Source organism: Natrix helvetica, assembly GCF_964273705.1.
Source record: "Natrix helvetica genome assembly, chromosome: 2".
NCBI lineage: Eukaryota > Metazoa > Chordata > Lepidosauria > Squamata > Natricidae > Natrix > Natrix helvetica.
In genome coordinates this window covers 119,397,643-119,416,461 of record NC_138552.1, presented here as the reverse complement: position 1 = coordinate 119,416,461, position 18,819 = coordinate 119,397,643, and the positions used below count along the sequence as shown (strand labels likewise).

Here is an 18,819-nt window from a genome sequence, read left to right as displayed (position 1 = left end):
TGTAAATAAAATCAGAGTTGCTATTTTATTGGGGGGGGTTGCTTCTGTTTTATTCTGGAGGTTTTTGCCAATCAATTGCAAATAACTAAGCTAATTTAAAACTTCTTGTCCATATTAAGGGGCAATTTAGAAAAAGATTACAAACTATTTAGAATGAACTCATTCAAGAATTGGGAGCAGGTAAACTAATTCTAAATCAAGGCTTAACATACTTTAATTATACGAAAATTAATAAATATTTCTATATAAACTTGTAAAGAACTAAAGTGTAACAAAAAGCCTTTGAAAGAATAAATAATTGTCTTCCAATATTTGTCAAATCTCAATCATCACATGCAAGTGGACATTTGCTTATGATATGCATACAAATCTCAAAATAAGTGACAATAGTAGATAAGTAATGCTGAATAAGCAGTGCAATATTTAGACCAATATTTTGATTCAGTTGGTCAACTGGGGGTTTCTGAATATATATTTCAATAAATATATCATCAAAATATCTTTCTCATGACAAATACTGAGAATGAACATGTCTTGTCTGGTTCTTTTTTAATCTACTTTTTAAACTAGATAATGAACCTAATCATGAATCTTTGGGACACTATAGCCCAGTGATGGCGAACCTTTTTCTTATGGCATGCCACAATTGTGCCTGTGTGGTATCGCACATGCATGCCCACTCAATCTCCCCGCCCAATTGCGCATGCATGCGTGACCCCCGTGAATTTGCGTTCTACCCCTCCTCAGGCTCCAGAGGCTTTCTTGAAGCCTGGGGAGGGTGAAAACAGCTTCCCCCGGAGATCCTCTGGAAGCCAGAAACGTATCGTTCCTGAACTTCCGTTTGGCTCGTTGGGGGCATTTTTTGCCCTCCCCCACCTCCGGAGTCTTTCCTGAAGCCCAGGGAGGGCAAAAAACGGCCCCAATGGCCCGAATGGAAGTTTGGGAACAAAGTTCCAGTTGACCCATTGGGGCTGTTTTTCCCCTCCCCAGCCTCCGGAGGCTTTCCTGAAGCCTGGGGAGGGTGGAAATAGCTTCCCTTGGCCTTCCAGAAATGTGAAAAATCAGCTGGCCAGCACGCACATGGACACTGGAGCTGACAGTGCCACCAAATATAGCTCCATGTGACACCTGTGGCACGTATGCCATAGGTTCGCCATCACAGATACAGCTAAACAGATCTGGTGATTAATTTTACATTCTTGCAGCAGGTAACTATAACAATAGATTGAAAAAGTGATGACGGCAGCAGGAAGTCTTACAGAAATGAATTCTAGGACTGCCCGTGATTGAAGAATGGGCTAAAGAGTGAATTTCCATCTAAATCTTTATACATGTTATGAAAGAACAATAAAGAAATTGCAAATAGGAAACTTACCACAGCAAGCTGAAGTGGTGGGGTTTTTTTGGCAGGGGGGGGGGAAGAGGAATAAAATGTATTGAGAAACATAAACTTGGCAAATACAAAGAGTGCTGAAATACATCCATACTTCTGCTAGGGACACCATTTAAACAGATTGGAAATGTTTCTCTTCATATTGGTTATATTTTATAATGTTTCTTACATTCCAGTTGTTTAACATACTGCTACATTAAACAAATGAGAATATGGGGAATATAATAAAAATCCCTGATACCTTTTTTAATGTGTGCACCTGTATTTTACCTGCATGATATTTATTACTGCATTTGTCACAAATAATTAAGCTAATTTCTAGTGAATTTCCAAACAAGGATGTTTAAGAAAAGAATATGCACACAAAAATGTCATTTTCACTGGTATATAACCAATATAAACATCGCTCAAGAAATAAAAAGTGGAATGCAAGCAGCTCATGAAGCCCTTTTCCTAAGAACCCATTTTTAGTTAATGAAGTATAATACTTTGTATTACATTTTTAGTTTATGAAGTGTAATACGGTACTTTGTATCATACAGTAGTACAGCAATAGCATATTTTTCAAAACACAAGAATGAAAACAAATTGATAGCATAATTGCATATTTGTTTTTCCAAATAGCATTCCAAGGAAGCATATTCTAGATTGCTTTTTCTTGTGTACATTTAGAAAATAAATAAACAAGTAAATAATTTAATAAAGTACTGACATATTAATAATTTTGGCTTATGCCAATTTCTTTTGGCTTTCAGATAAATTTGATTTTGACATACACCATGCATTATTGTTATCCTAGCTTGAGGAGTTTTGATTCTTGAGCTATCAAGATTAATTCTAGGCACCACTTTCTGCCATCAAAGCAAAACCGAAAATAGTTAAATCATGCCTCTTTTTCAAGTAATGAATATTATTAAATGGTGTAAGATTTATTAAAAACACGAGGCATCTGATTTTCCAGGAATCTAAGCAAGCAAAACCTGGGTAACATTAGGAAACAGAAAGGCATCAAACAGTAAATACAGAATACAATAACAGAGTTGGAAGGGATCTTAAAGATCTTCTAGTCCAACCCCCTGCTTAGGCAGGAAACCCGTCAGGAAATTTCTCCTTAGTTCTAGGTTGCTTCTCTCCTTGATGAATTTCCACCTACTTCTTGTCCTGCCCTGAGGAGTTTTGAAGAATAGCGTGACTCCCTCTTCTTTGTGGCAGCCCTTGAGATATTGGAACACTGCTATCATGTCACCCCTAGCCCTTCTTTTCATCAAACTAGACATATCCAATTCCAGCAGCTATTCTTTATATGTTTTAGTCTCCAGTCCCACAGCACTTTCTCCCAGCAATGGACCAATTGTTTCCTTGACTTTTTTCTTGTTTTTAACATGCTGGAAGAAGCGCTTTTTTGTTGTTATTTTTTACTTTTGTTGCAACCCTTTGTTCATTATGAGCCTTAGCTTTCCTGATTTCATCTTTGCAGGCTCGGGCTATTTGCTGATATTCTGCCTTAGTTATGTGCCCATCTTTCCATTTTTTATACTTGTCCTTTTTGTCTTTCAATTTATCAGAGTTCTTTATGCAGCCATGCTGGTTTCTTCAGAGAGCTGTTATTTTTCTTTTTCATTGGTATTTTGCTAGACTGGGCTTTTATAACCTCACTTTTCAAAATTTTCCAAGCTTCTTGAGTTGTTTCCCTCTTGAGGATTCTCATCCATGGAATCCTTCCCAAGCTCTAAGTTTATTGAAATTAGCTCTCTTAAAATCCAAGACTCTAATTTGACTTTGTTCTATTGATTGTGCTTGCATAATGTTAAATTCCAATATTGCATGGTCACTTGTCCCCAGGGTTCCTATGGCTTCAACACCTTCTATCATTTCCTCTCTGTTAGTGAGAATGAAGTCCAATGTGGCTGATCTCCTTGTTCCCTTCTCTATTTTTGGTGAAACAAAGTTGTCTGCTAGGTTTGTCAGGAACCTGTTTGATCTTCCACTTGATGCAGAGTTTGTCTCCCAGTTGATGTCAAAGTAGTTAAAATCCCCCATTGTGATGTGCTTCCTACAAACCTTAGTTAACTGACTAGCAAAAAGTTCATCTATTTCTTCTGTTTGGTTGGGTGGCTTATAGTAAATATCTATGGCAATGTCATCCCCCCCATCTTTTATATTGACCCGAATGCATTCAAGGCAGTTTTCATCATTGTTGTGCTCTATTTCTGTAGATATGCAGTTATTTCTTATATATAGTGCAGCTCCACCTGCTCTTTTATTTGGTCTATTTCTTTTAAATAATTTAATTTCCTCTAGCGGTGTGTTCCATTTGTGGGTTTCATCCCATCAAGTTTCATATCATATCTGCCCTCATTTACTTGAATTTCTAATTCTCCCTGTTTATTCCTCATATTCTGTGCATTGGTGCATAGACATTTGTTTCCATTTTGACTGACACTCTATTTATTTTCTACATAACCTGACTTCCTCTGCCTGACTTCCCCTAGTTACTTACCGCCTATTTGATTAGTGCACATGGTATGCACATGGTATGGAAATTATTTGAGTCTTCCTTTGTATGTTTTATGCCTTTACTGTCATTCATTTACAATATATGAAGACAATTTTTTGATATATTACCTAAAATATCCAAACAAATGCATAATGGAACTTGGCTTTAAAATGTGTCACTTTGCTGGCAATTCAGAACAGCAAAAATAAGTGAAAAGCAAGATCTGGTTCCAATCAATTTGTTACAATTGGTTTGTCATGGTAGTTATAAAAACACATTTTTACTTGAGGTGGTTCAACTAAAGCAACTTCATAATTTCTATATTCCTATTGAATTTTAAGGAATGCAATGTTAAATTGGGAAAAGTTGTATTAAACAGTGGTAAAACCAGTAAGCTGCCAATTTTAATTATGATAACACTTGTTAATCAATGATACTCCTATTAACTATTCAAGAGCTGAAATCAAATACTTACAACACATTTTCATGATGATATCTAAAATTTCACATTCCTGAAAACAAAGGAAGAAAAGTTGGTCTCATTGAGACTTTGGAAATGTAGAATGAACTCGGTCCTTCCCTGCAATCTTGAAGAAAATTACCTTTGATATCCTTACAGTTAATTTAGCAAAAAGTTCAGGAAATTTACAGACTACAACTGAACTTCAGATTCTTCCTTTCAACATCCTAGTTTAGGGCTGCCATCTGTATCTATTTACACACAGGCATAGGCACACCTACAGACTTTTAAGATTGGCTTTTTATTGTTTAAAGACTGCTGGAAGTTGCTGTATCAATTTTTGGCAACTGAATTGCCAAAATTTGCTGCCATTATCAAATGAGTCATTGGAAGGGGAACTGGAAGCATGGATTATCTATTCCTGACATCAAACAATGTGTGTACTAATAAAAGAGAATATTTGTAGCTTAGGGTTAAAATATAAATGTATTATGAGGGGTCCTTGGTGCTCTCTGAGTGAGTTGTTTTCTTGCAGATATTTCATTAGGAAACATGATCAGTGCTAGTATATAATCAGCACTGATGATATTACCTAGTTTGGGTAATGAAATATCTGCAAGAAAACAACCCACTCAGAGAGCATCAAGGACCCCTCATAATATATTTACATAAGCTTCATTAGAGAGGATGTAGCATTTGTAGAGAATGATTTGGTATGCAGGAAACAGTGAAAAGATATCTGTCCTTTTAATCTGTAATTGAAGCTAAATCTTGATTTCTGTGAAAACTAAATCTACTCATCTGAAAGTGCGTCTGTACTGAAATAATATCAAAAGCAAAGCAGATCAATATAGTATAGCATTAAAAAATATTTCCATGTTTTAATATTGCCTTTTTTAAAATAAATAATTCAAGGTTGCGAACTTTCTTCTCCTATTTTCCCTTCAATAGCAACCCTGAAATGAGTTGGGCTGAGAGAAAGTGACTGGTCCAAAGTCACCCAGCCAGGTTTCTTGCCTTAGGCAGTGCTAGGACTGTCTCCTGGTTTCTAGCCTGGTGCCCTAACCACTAGAGTAAACCGGCTCTCATTTATTGGTAAAGGAAAAAAAGAGTCTCCGTGGATTTTAATCCACTAATCCTTTAAAAAGGGGTGCTCATCTCCATTTCCTTAAGCCATTGAGCCAGTGTTGTTTGAAGACATTTCCGCAGACATGTGGTCAGCATGACATCACACTACAAAGAAGATGACGAAACACAGAACACTTTACCTTCTCACCAAAGTAGTACTTATTTATCTACCTGCATTTACAAGCTTTCAAACTGCTAGACTGGCAGGACCTGGGTAAGTGACAGGAAATCTTTGCTGGTGTTTTTTAAGCTACTTGGTATATTTCACAAATTGGAATGAAGACCAAGGAATGGGTAAAGCTTGGGAATCCATGAATGAAAAAGCAATAATCTAAGAAGGCCTACTAAAAGAAAAGGCTTTCTCTAAATAATATTGAGAATGTTATTTTCAGGACTTAAAGAGAGAAGCCATTGACTACTGAACTAACCTTCCTCCAAGCAGCTGAATGTTATATACCTAAAATTGTTCCAAATCTCTCATATCTGCCTGCTTGCTGTGCTGAGCAGTTTACTCAACTTTTCATGAAAACACTTGAATAGAGTGTGTAGAGAAGAAGATAAACTACATTAATTTCAGTCCTACTCACATCTGGCCCAGGGAGTCCTGGCGGTCCTGGAGGTCCCTAGGATATAAAACCATGGTAAAGGCTATGAGAAAAATTCTCAGTTACATACAGAAATTCCAAAGGAATAGAAAGGTGGCTGTGACCTATGGTTGCTTTTGGTGAAGCTCAGTTCCCAAACTAGACTGAAAAGGAAATGAAAATATGCTAAAGAATTATGGCTCCTAGCTATTGATGATCCCAGGTTGCTATCTTCCCCATTGCCCTGGACTATGTAACTGCTAGCACATTATTTAAAATATAGCCGTTCTCTAGAATACATGAGAAAATGACAAAGCAAACTTTATTTTTCATCATGCTGTAGTCTTACTTTTCGATCAGCTGAAAGGACTGCAGCCTTTAATGATTCTAATGATAATAAAACTTGATGTTCTAGTGAACTGAAGATAATTTTTCCTGCAGGTGAGGTCATTCCAGAAAAAAAACTCTTTTTCTTATAGAAGCCTTAAAAAATAGTGGTCATTTGTACCAGTCTGAGGCTAGGTTTGGGAAACCTTATCCTTTGTGATAGTATCATGGTAGCATAGCCTGTTACTTTCTTTAAAACTAAAATGGAAGGAGGGGTGAGACATTCTATATTCTTTGTAATACTGGAATTAATAAGAAGCTTATTTTGCTACTTACTGGCTCTCCTTCCGATCCTCTGTAACCTTTGGCACCTTTCCTGCCTTTGATCCCATGTCCAGTTATCTGGAAGGGGGGAAAAAGAGAATAAGGCAGATTTTCTAACAACAATAGAATTGAAAATTTTGAAAATGACTTATCTAATAGATAATTTGGTGTTAGTACAAACTTTGCAAGAGCCTGGGAAGGACTTGAAACAGCTATGCTGAGCCTCTAAGTAATTATTTCACAGCTTTAAGCTACAGAGGTGCTGTAGGAAGATTCACCTCTAGAGAAGTGCTTATCATTTTTTTTCTTAAACTAAAATAAATATCACATCTGATGTTCAATCAGTATTGACCGTGATTATCATCCTGTGTCATCCACTGCTTTCATGACTTGATGACCAAAGACTTGAATCTTCCCAAAGACAGACTATATAGATGAGTATTTCTCAACCTCAGCAATTTGACTTCTGTGAAACTCAATTTACTCCCAAATAATTGGCACAGGGTTTTAGGCTGAAACACAATTGACTTACCCCTTTCATCTTCTAAATTTGCTATGGCTAATCAATTCCCCCATCCATTCATGTCATTTCTAAACTATAACGCATGGGTCTTTTCAGAATAATACAATCCATCTAATAATAATCTACATAATTCTTATTTCAAATAAATAGGTAGAATAGGATGAAAAACATGGATTGCATTATCTAAAAGGGTTGATTCTTGACAAATATGTTCTATCCCATTTTTTACCTACTTGTTTACCAGGCTCTCCAATTTCACCATCATCGCCTTTGGGCCCCGTGTAGCCTTTGGTGCCCTAAAGAAGAAAAGGCAACATTTAGGAAAAGCATATAAAGAATGTGGGATTGACTCTTGCAACTAACAGTAGATAACAGTAGATAACTAAGCCTTCTTTAGAAAAGTGCGCACCGCGCGGGCTTCTTCCAACAGCCGAATCCTCTGCTCCTGACCTGTTCCTTCCTTGGCTGTTGGAAGAAGCCTGTGCATGCTTCCTTCTCTTTGACAGCCGCCTGGTTTCCAATGGGGGGGGGGGGGTAAATCTATGCATTGGACGGAAGAGAAGGCTGAGCTTCTGCTAGGGACTGCCTTTCCTCCCTCTTTAACACATGGATTTCTCCCCATCCCATTGGAAACCAGGTGGCAGCCAAAGAGAAGGAAGCGTGCATGGGCTTCTTCCAACAACCGAGTCCTCCGCTCCAACAAAGGAAGTGGGTGGACAGGTGGGGTGAGAGAGAGAGAGAGAGTGCAAGTGGCGACCGGGCGGGCAGGCGACCGGGCGGGCAGGGGGAGAGAGGGGGGTCAGGGGAGGGACCATACCGGTACAGGGCCTGCTGTAGAAGTGAAGAGGAGGATGACTTTTTCTTGCTTCTTTACAAAACAAACACTGGTTTCTCAGGAAAGAAACAAGGAATTTTAGTAAGGTAAAGAAGAGAATGATACTTACATTAACTCCACGTTCACCTCTAGTTCCAGGATCTCCCTGGATAAGTAAAAGAAGATTGGAAAGTAAAATTGAAACAGCATAAAGAGAATTAATTCTGTTTAAACTTTTGCAGTATGAAATGAAACTTACTGGAGCACCAGGATAGCCAATGGTCCCATTTCCCGGTGAGCCATCATCTCCCTAAGAGGAAATTGGGAGATCAATAGAAGTCAGAGTTTGAACGTATTGGCAATTAGCTATTATAACCCACATTTACAAAATAGTGAAAAATGGATAAAAAATGGAACAGTGGATAAAATATAAAAAGAAAAAAAGAAAAAAAGAGCAAGCTGAACTGACATCTTGACCAGTATGTGATTTGAAACTCAAGAGTTAAGAATCTGGAGGCTCGAGTGGTCATAGTCATTCTTTCCAGTTCACAGACAATGACAATAATGGTGAGGGGCAGGTGTGGGGGGGGGGGGGTGAGAGGAAGCTTAAAATGAATGATTGGCTAAACAAACGAAATTTAGGTCCATTGAGTTCAGGTTATTTGGATTGACAATCTGCTGGCATAACATTTTTTTCATCTTAGAAGGGCTGGTAAAAATGTGATTTTTGCACATGGCAAAGGTGGCTTGAAACTGAATTCTTGAAAATATTGAAAACAATCTCCTTGGAAAATCCATTTTTTATAAATGTTTCTGCAGTGTAGAAGGAGAACAAACATTTTTCTTTAATTGTGTCCATTAAATTCCATTCAGTAAAAATAAAAAACACCCCACCTCTACCACCAAACGCATTGGTTCAAGTTAAGACATTGGTTGTCTATAAACTAATACTTAGATTATGGTATTTGATTCAAAGGCACTTGAAGTACAGGAAGCAAAATACAGTAATTGAATGAATGGAATGGAGAGTTGGTGGAATGATTCCCATGATTACAGCTTAGTTATATTTGTTCAATAGGGGGGGGAAAGAGAAATTGCTCTACTGTTTGTTAGAATTATTCATCCCTGCTCAGAAATCGAAGTGCTGATTGCATAAATAATTTCTGGCTTAAAATAAATAAAGGAACAAATATTGGTTATTGGTGTCTACTACCCAACCAGTCTACAGGAAAATGGCATAGGGTCTCCTGCTTGGGCAGGGGGTTGGACAAGATAATCTACAAGGTTACTTCCAACTCTGTTAATCTGTAAATATGTAAAATATAGGTATTTCCCAACAGCAAACCATTGTTCTTTCAAAGAAGTTTGAAGCAGGAATGATTGAGGACTTAGGAAGACAGTTCAAGAGTCAAAATGGAAGCACAAAAAGCTTAGTTAAGATCTGAAAATTACAGAGTATTGTAGAATCTGAGGACAAAAAATCAACCTTATTTAGTTACATTAAAAATAAAAGAGAAAATAATTAATATTTCAGCTGCAAGATGCCTCTGACAACAAAGAAAGACAGCAACTGCATTCTTCTTTTGACACAATTGTGTGGTATGAGTTCCACTAAGCAATAGTGAAGAACAGAAGGGGAAGTTAGGATTGAAGTTTAATCAGAACAGGGAATAGGAATTTGGATTGTTTTAGATCTTTAGTATGCTTAGCTCACTTGAAAATCATCTATTAAAAATACACAGATGCAAGATGATTCTTGGCTTTGTCCTTATCTGTGCTCATGAAAAATACTGGAATAGTAGTTGATTGCAGTTGGATATGAATTAGTAATGTAATAATTCTTTAAAAATACAATTTTAGGCTGCATCAAGAGAAGTATAGTTTCCAAATCACATGAATGAATGAATTACTTTTTATTCTACATTGGGTATATATTTTAAACATTGTATCTAGTGTCCAGGCAGTGCATTTTAAGACTGAGTTAGACAAACAGGAATAAATTGGAGGACAATGAGGATAATCAGGTGCTTAAAACTAAGCCCTCTGAATAGAGAATTAAAGAACGAAAGAAATGTTAGCCTTGCAAAGACTGTGTGAGTAGTGGGTGGGGAAACAATGCCATTCTTCAAAGACATAGAAAAATGTCAGATGGAAGATCATTACTTATTTCTTTCATTCCAGAGCACTGAACAATCATCTGTCAGGTTGTTTTAATTTGCATTTGTGCACTAAGCAGGGGATTGGAATTGCTGGGCTCAGTGCCTTCTTTCAACTCTAAAATTCTATGATAATGAGGAGAAGGTAGCTACAACCCTATGGGATTTAAAGACTGGCTTGAGGCTTAAATGACTCCTTTGAACTCCAGTTTTCAGGAAGCTCAAACATTTATGATTATGGCCAGGACTGTCTTCCCTGGAAGTAAACATAATTGGAACACCAGCCAAATTAAAATTTAGCATTCCCAGGTATTATATTACTCACTCTATCACCCATCAAGCCAGGGTTTCCAGTTATTCCAGGTGGCCCAACCTGTCCTTTAGGACCCTAAAAAGTAAAAAGGGAAAAAGCTACAGTAATATTTAGTGTTAATTTAAACCAAATGACAGACAATCACAATTCATTTTCAGAAGAATAGCTATACAAAATCTATACTGTAGTATCAGAGTGTAACAAGATATCACCTTATCTTTAAGATGCTGAAGACTCTTACAATTAATGTTTTGTAGATTTATTTTATATTGCCTTCCTCTTTTTAAATGAGCCTGCTATTTTGAAGGATAGTAGATTTAAATCCAGACATTTTGGGAGCTAACTTTTTTATTCTTATTTATTCTTTGCAAAGTTTATCACTTGTTTTCCAGGCTTCACAATATGAACATCGTACGACACCAACCAGTAATAAAATCTCTTAAATATTCTAAATGTATAAATTAACATCTAAAATGCACATTTCCATGTTTTAGTTGACATCTGTATATATCCTTTAGTTGACATCTGTATGCATCTTGCAACACTGTTTATCTGAGAAATGTGTATGAGAAATTCAGTGAGATATAAGATTCTCCCCAACCATAGACACTAACCTCTGGTCCAGAAGGCCCTTCATCTCCCCTAAAACCTTTAGGTCCAGGTGCACCTACTTTACCCTAGAAGAAAAATGTTAGTTCAGTGGTTTCATCCTTTGTAATACATGGCCAGAACCAATTAGTTTTGCAGAAATTACAAATCTTGTCCTGCAACCTTACAAAATGATCTGAAGGGAGTTTCTTGAAGATACTCTTCATTTCCTTCCTTCCTTCCCTACCTACCTAATTCGGAGTGGGAAGACTTAGGAAGGAGTTTGATTTAGAGGCCTCAGGTTGTTTATACTTTTTTAGTATAACAAGACACAAATTCTTTCCTATTGCTAGTTCTACAGGAACATTTATCATCCCCTTTTAAATTAAATTTCAAAGGCATTCCACTAATTTGTATATGCATTATTTGTTAGACAAACAGGATAAATCTATTTCTTTAAAAGTAGCAATATTCTGCTACATTATGTGTAAACTTTCCCTACAAATGTTTGCCAACCGTCTTTGATGGTAGGGATTAACTTTGCTGTTTTTTTACTGCACTGAACATATTTTTATTGGTCAATGACTGAAATAAAATTTCTGTTTGTTTGCATATTAAGGAGGAAGAGAATTTTTATATATTATTCTTTTTTAAAAATATTTTGCAAGCAAGTAGACCTTTTAAGTTTATAATCCCTTATACAGTTTAGCTGTTGCTGTTAACTCCTATCAACATTTTAGCTTGGAAACCCAGAGGTAGATCACATGCTGCCTGATTTCTCCCAAATGTAGAGGCTAACAATATGTTACATAAGTTAAAAAGTGTGTTCTCTGCTATTGCTCATATTTTATATGGACAATTTCAATGGTTTGGATTTTTAAAAATAATTTCTGCAAATGAGATATTACTTCATTTTTTTTGTCAATTGGTTTATCAAACGGCAAGTGTTTCTATTTACAAGCAGCATTGATTACATATTTTACCAGTCTGGATCAAGAATAGGATTTGAAAAGTGTCCCTTTATCTATCATACAAAATAAACAGCTGTAACTTTTTAGACTTTTATTGGAAAAGGATGTTATTTGTAAATGTGGATTTGCTTCTAAATATTTGCCCTGAACATAAGATGTGTTAGGGACTAAATCCAAATGAACATTATTCAGATTACCTCAACCAGCTGTGGAACTGAGCTTTTACCAGGTCCAGTACAAACACTGTGCAAATGCTAGGAGTTATATACATGTACGTATACATATATTTGGTAGGTGAGATTTCAAAACTTTAATTGCATTTTAAAAATGAGAATCCATTAGGATGGGCTTCAAATATACTTGCACAAGTATAGATGCAAGTCTGAACCATCATTTAGACTCACATATGTAGGTAGTCCTCTACTTAAGAACACAATTGAGCCCAAAATTTCTGTTAAGCAAGACATTTATTAAGTGAATTTTATCCCATTTTACAACCTTTCTGGTCACAGTTTTAAGTGAATCACTGCAGTTGTTAAGTTAGTAACATGGTTAAGTGAATCTGACTTCCCCATTGACTTTGCTTGTCAGAAGGTCACAAAAGGTGAACACATGAGCCCAGGACATTGCAACTGTCATAAATATGAGTCAGTTGTCAAGCATTTGAATTTTGGTCATGTGACGGGGGGGGATGCTGCAATGTTTGTAAGTATGTACAACATTTACAAGTTTGTAAAACGGTCATAAGTCACTTTTCAGTCTAGTTATAACTTTGAACAGTCACTAAGCGAACTGTTGTAAATCGAGGATTGTCTCTACTTGCACAGCAAAGGGGATGCAGAAGCCTGATCTTTCAATATTTTAGAAATTGAGATTACCCATGAACATTTCAGAATATTTTATGGGAAAAATTAAAGTTTCCCCATAGAAAGAATAGTGTTAGGATGAGTAAGACTTATTTCTTTACTTAAAGCACATTTTCATCCTTGTCATTTAGAACAAACTACAAAGAATAATCACCAGGGAAACTGTACAATTTAAATTTTAGTTCTGTGCAACTGTACTGTCTAGGGCATGCAGTATTATCAGTTAATTTGTCAGACTTTAGCTTTCTCTCGATCCTGTACTGGCTTAAGAACCAAAATAAATAGCTTTAAGAACTTCCTATTCCCCCTCCTTATAGCCTTTTCTAATTTGTTTTTCCTAAAAAAGGTATCAATTTTCATTATTCTACTGATGCCAATTTATTTGAGTTTGGGTTTTTTTTAAATTTCATTTACTTTAATTCTGAGTTCTAAAATGTGGCCATTTTGTATCCCCCTTAGAACAAATAATTGTGGTCTCCTTTTTTCTCTCTTTTTAAGAAGTCTGTTGCTTTAAATGCCTTGAGGAACTCTTGCTTGGTCAACTTGATGCAATATATTCAATTTTATATAGAAAAACACAGATGGCTCTTATAGCAGGGAAGGTTCTAAATGGGATTTATGTCAGATTTTATACTAGATGCTGTTTTCAATTTGCCATTTTGGTGCAAAACATCTGCATTTCATTTTAACAATACATGTTGTTTTACAACTACAAACTGGACTAATAGAACAGAGCAAAGGCCTCACTTTGGAGCATTAAGGGATGGAAATGTTCTGGATCTGTTGAAGGACAATTTTCTTCTATAGCTGGGATATACAGGCCAGAAGAAATATGTGCAGAGAAAATAAGTGGAAAATATGAAAGCAAAAGGAACAATAAATAGTATCTACTGCAACCTATGTATATGGTCTTATATTAAAAAATATAAGAGGAACTCATTAATAATGTGTTTTCTTATTCAGTTGTCTTATTCTTAGCAATGTTATTGATGTTAATGATACAAGAATTCCAGATCCCCACATTATGAGCCTGAGGACTCCTTTTTGGCTGTCCTATTTGCTTATAGGGCTCTTTGCACTACTCCCATCAACACTAATTACACTGATTGATCCTCGCTGCGAAAAAATTATTACTTGATACTCAAATTAATACAGCCATGGCCTCGTCTAATGTTCTCTTCCTTCCCACTCATTGGTTTACATTCTTCCTCTGCTCAAGTGAGCGACCAAGGAGGCAGAAGAATTGAGAGCATCTTACTGGCTCTCCTGGTGGTCCAAAAAGTCCCTCACGGCCTTGTTCTCCTGGTGGACCTGGCTCACCCTAAAAAAGAAGAAAATAAATGAAGCAATATTTGCACAGTAGAATAAGTAGAAAAGCAGAAGAGATAATATAACATCTGCAGAGTTGAATCATATGTGTTCTATATGTATACTTTATATATACACTAAATTATACCATATTTTGCTTATAATCAACACAGGAAAACAATATCAAGCAAACACTATCAAAGGCCTTGATAATCTTAAAACCCATGGATTATCTACTCTGTTAATCTGTTAAATCTGTTAAAAAGCTCATTTAAAAAAAAATCGTATCTTGCCCAGAATCCGCCAGGGATTGGAGGATTTTTGGCATAATTATACTGTATGTAGGATCCATTGCATCATATTGTCAGAAAGCCAACTATTTCCAACGTTCTTGTCAATTTGCTTGTAGAATAAAGAGTACTGAGAAGTTAATGGCTCAAATGGGACTAAGGCAAAGCAACTATGGGAGTGGCCAGAAGAAAAGACTTTTGCCTCATGAGTTGATGAAGTATCGATGGCCTGGCAGGAATGCCCAAAGGCTACAGAGAACTGAAACTGACTGCTGGGTTGTGGCACTTTTAGCATTTCTGTCTGCTTGGTCCCCTCTCGGTGGCTTGAGTTCTTGTCATCCTCAGTCAGGGACACTACTCACTCTTTGAGGCTTGACTACATCATGGCAAATGAACAACATTGACTCAAAGAAACAGCAGTGAGCAATATCCTTGTGTTTCGAATATTATCACTGGGCAACAATTTCTTTCTGGAGAATGCCAAAATATTCTGTACTCATGGGACAGTAGCACAACAGAAAAGCAAGAAGCCAAAACAATGAGATGTCTAACACAGCAGCATACCAAGGGGTATTACACATTACCCAATCTTAATTAAAAGATCTTGGGAAACACATGGAGTCTATGGGATGCTAGACTGTGAGAACATTAGTGAAGGGAGCAGTGGACAGGGGGCAACAGGAGAGACTGCTGCTTGTCATCCCATTTTCTGAGAAGTAGAAATATAAGAGTAATCAGAGCCAGATTGAGGGACTTCTGGAGAAAAATGTTTTATTTGTTTGAAAAATAAATAAAGTAGGGAGGGATATACCACAATCTCTTATGTGGCAGCACTCCTTCTTCCTCTGTGCCAAAACTTTATATAAACAGAATACTTGGTTCATGTGAAGAATTAGGATATGTCTCTGCTTTATGAATTTTGAATCAGGTAGATCAAGAATCCCGTTTCCAAAAATTCCTGCTGAGCTCACAGCTGAAGATTTGGACTTGAACTGAGCAAAGAACAATCCTAACAGGGACTTTTTCTATAATATAATAATGCAAATTATATAATAATGATGATCAAACCTTCATTATTTTATCATCTGAGTTTGAAAGATATACTGTCTTCTCAGAATGTCAGCATTTTCGTTTCATTGTAGATACAAAACCCACATTTTAATTATTTGTTAGCCTTTCCCTATTGACAGTAGCATGTTTTTAACTGAAAGCCAGCAGCAATTGGCAGCTAGAATATCAACATAAGCCTGGATTCAAGTTCTCATTAACTCATGAATATTATATTACCATGTTTTATGGATAATGACATTTTTTGTTTGATTGAATTTCCAGAATTATTCTCTAGAGAAAACCGGAAGGAAGTGGTTGAGCATTCCACCATGGATAAAAGGGTAGAATATGCTGTAATAGGTCTAATGAGTAATTTGAACTATATTCCTACTTAGACTGGATATTATGTTAATAGAAGCTCCAACCTTTTTTTCTTGTAGCAACGTTCACACAAAGAAATGACAATTTTTGATGCAATGATGCAAAACTGCCAAGGTTTATTTGCAAAATATTTGTCTGTTTTGATTTCTCCTAAAGCATGCTTCCTATAAGACAAGAGCTTCCTTTTCTTTTGTTTCCACCATAAGGACAGAAAACTCAGTTGCAGAATTTTGATCAACACGTTACTTCCTCCATAATCCTTATTTGTTCTTTGGAACCACAAACATCTACCCTCTAGGCTGCATTTGAGCTGAAGAACTCCAGAAAATCACTAGGTAGCAACAAAATCAGAAGATCACTAGATTTTAGCAGCCATTAGCAAAAGTGTTTGCATTTAGAATAGGACTGTCAAGAAAGAACTGCTTGTTTCTTTCAAATCTTATTGCTATTCAACCTGCCAATGAACTGGGGGGAGGGAAGGGTGGAATGGAGTGCTAAGAATTTGTGCACAGACCGTGAGAGCCTGGAAACCATCAAGGTCACCACTGCAAGAGCTTGAGATGGAGGTGGACTGTTCCCATAACAAAAGGATATAATTGGATAATGTTCATCACCCATGGATAGGGGAAGAGGGAAGCTATTGTTTAACTAGGCAAACATTTGTGTGGGAAAACCAGAGTTAGTTTTGATTCTTCGGTACCAAAATGGTGTATGCAATAAAGTTTTACTTTTGAAAATAAAGTAAAGCTCCCAAAAATGTTTACTTATTTTGGGTTCATTAGTCAGACAGTTGACAAGGACATTTTATCACTCCAGTTAGTTCACCTATCAAATTTATCCAAAAAGAAGGTAAATCACAAGAAGTGGTAGTACCGTTATATACTGCACTAATGAGGCCACGCTTGGAATACTATATTCTGTTTTGGTTGCCGTGATACAAAAAGGATGGTAACATCCTAGAAGAGATCTTACCAACCTTTTTGCAGAGAAGAGAAACAAACATAGTAAGGTGTCTGGACACTAAACCATATGATGAACAGTTGAGGGAGCTAGATGTAGGAGATGATCAGGCTGAGCCCGAGAAAGGGATCAAATGAGTCATGAGTCCCTTGAAGCTCATAAGAGATTTAAGTCCAGCCTACCTTGAATTCCTTTGACTGTTATCTATTACCAATTTGCTTTGACAGTTAGTAGGTTCAGATTCTTGTAGACAGCTTAAGCTTGCAATAAATCTTTATACCCATTTGAATTTTCTGGATTCCCTCATGCTTGAAACTAGATATGTCTAGCCTAATAAAGAGAAGGATTAGAGTGACATGATAACTGTCTTCCAATATCTGATAGTCACAGAGAAAAGGGAGTCAACTTGTTCTCCAAAGCACTTGAGGATAGGAGAAGAAACAATGGGTGGAAGCTTGTTAAAGAGAGATCCAATTTGGAACTAAAGAATTTTTTTCTGATAGAAAGAACAATTGATAAATGAAACAGCTTGCTACCAGAGTTGTGAGTGTTCCATCACTGGAGGTTTTCAGAAAGAGCAACTTGGGGTGGTTTACAAACTAATCTGGTCCACAATTTTAAAATGATAATTCTCTTCAGAAGCATATTTCTGAATTGTGTGAACAAATTTCTGCCTAAACAAAGCAAAATGTGTTCAGAATGTTATTTTATGAAAAGTGATTTTTAGTCTTCCGAGATAAAATATATAAATGTCCTTGTTACCCATGAACAGACCAATGAGAGGGAAGCTGAAATGCAATACATTATTTTGGTATAATCCTCAAACTCACGAACCCTGCAGCACTAACTTTTCCCAATATATCAGAGCATTTAAAAAATCTTCCTTCCTTGTATCCCAATTGGCCTTGATCAGCTGAATTCTTCTAGCTGCCCAATTTTACAGATGCATTTTTTGTTTGAGACAGTAGATTTTTCCCTACACTTCCAACTTTCTCATGAAAACAGGCATTGTTTTCCTTTCCTGATCAACTAGCTTATCAGAGGGAGATCCAACCTGAAAATAAGAAATTACTTGACAGTGAGAACAATTAATCAATGGAACAGCTTGCCCCCTGGAGTTGTGGTGCTCTATGCCTGGAGGTTTTCAAAAATAGATTGGACAACCATTTGTCTGGGGTGGTATAAAGCCTCTTGCTTTGGGCAGAGGGTTGGACTAGAACACAAGCGGCTCTTTACACATTTTAATGCGGCTCTTCTGTGTGCCGGGCGCCCGCTCCCCTCCCTCCTCTCGGGCACTTCAAAACAAGCGCCCCTTTCCCTTTTTTCTTTTCGACCCACAATGATTAGGGAGCATCCTGAAGTCGAGCAGGGACGAGAAGCGAGGAGGCAGAAAAAGAAACGGAGGCTAAGGAGCTTCCCCCCGCCCCCTCCCAGCAAAAATCTAACCGGGGAGCCGGGCGGGCAGTAGCAAATTAGCCGATCATGCCGTGCATCAGTGGTCTTTTTCTCCCTCCTCGCTTCTTGGGGCTCCACCAATGGGGGAGCAAGGCCCGCCCAGCGCCAGGCTTTGGGCTAACACAGAGGTCTGCAAAGTTGGCTGTTTTAAGACTGGTGGACTTCAATTCTCAGAATTCTGGGAGTTGAAGTCCACCAGTCTTAAGAGCCAATTTTGCAGATCCCTGGGCTAATATGATTGATGCCCTTGGTGGACTTCAATTCTCAGAATTCTGGGAGTTGAAGTCCACAAGTCTTCAAGCTGTCAGGTTTGAAGACCCTGGGTTTTTTTTTCTAAAGGGTTGGGGGTGCGAGGGTCTTGCAACTTGACAGCTTTAAGACTTGCATGCTTCAATGCCAGAGTTTCTGAGCCAACATGACTGGAGGAGGAA

General features: G+C 37.1%; 1 protein-coding gene across 1 annotated transcript in view; it reads right to left on the bottom strand.

Moving 5' to 3' along the window:
* The window catches only part of COL6A1 (collagen type VI alpha 1 chain), a 58,342-nt gene that overhangs the window by 12,815 nt on the left and 26,708 nt on the right, over positions 1-18,819 (bottom strand). The window contains exons 20-29 of the mRNA XM_081940231.1: positions 14,203-14,265; positions 11,134-11,196; positions 10,532-10,594; positions 8,310-8,360; positions 8,181-8,216; positions 7,470-7,532; positions 6,726-6,791; positions 6,066-6,101; positions 4,366-4,402; positions 1,376-1,384 (exon numbers count right to left, since the gene is read on the bottom strand). Of these exons, the coding sequence (XP_081796357.1) occupies positions 1,376-1,384; positions 4,366-4,402; positions 6,066-6,101; positions 6,726-6,791; positions 7,470-7,532; positions 8,181-8,216; positions 8,310-8,360; positions 10,532-10,594; positions 11,134-11,196; positions 14,203-14,265 (487 nt within the window). The remainder of the gene's footprint in view (positions 1-1,375; positions 1,385-4,365; positions 4,403-6,065; positions 6,102-6,725; positions 6,792-7,469; positions 7,533-8,180; positions 8,217-8,309; positions 8,361-10,531; positions 10,595-11,133; positions 11,197-14,202; positions 14,266-18,819) is intronic.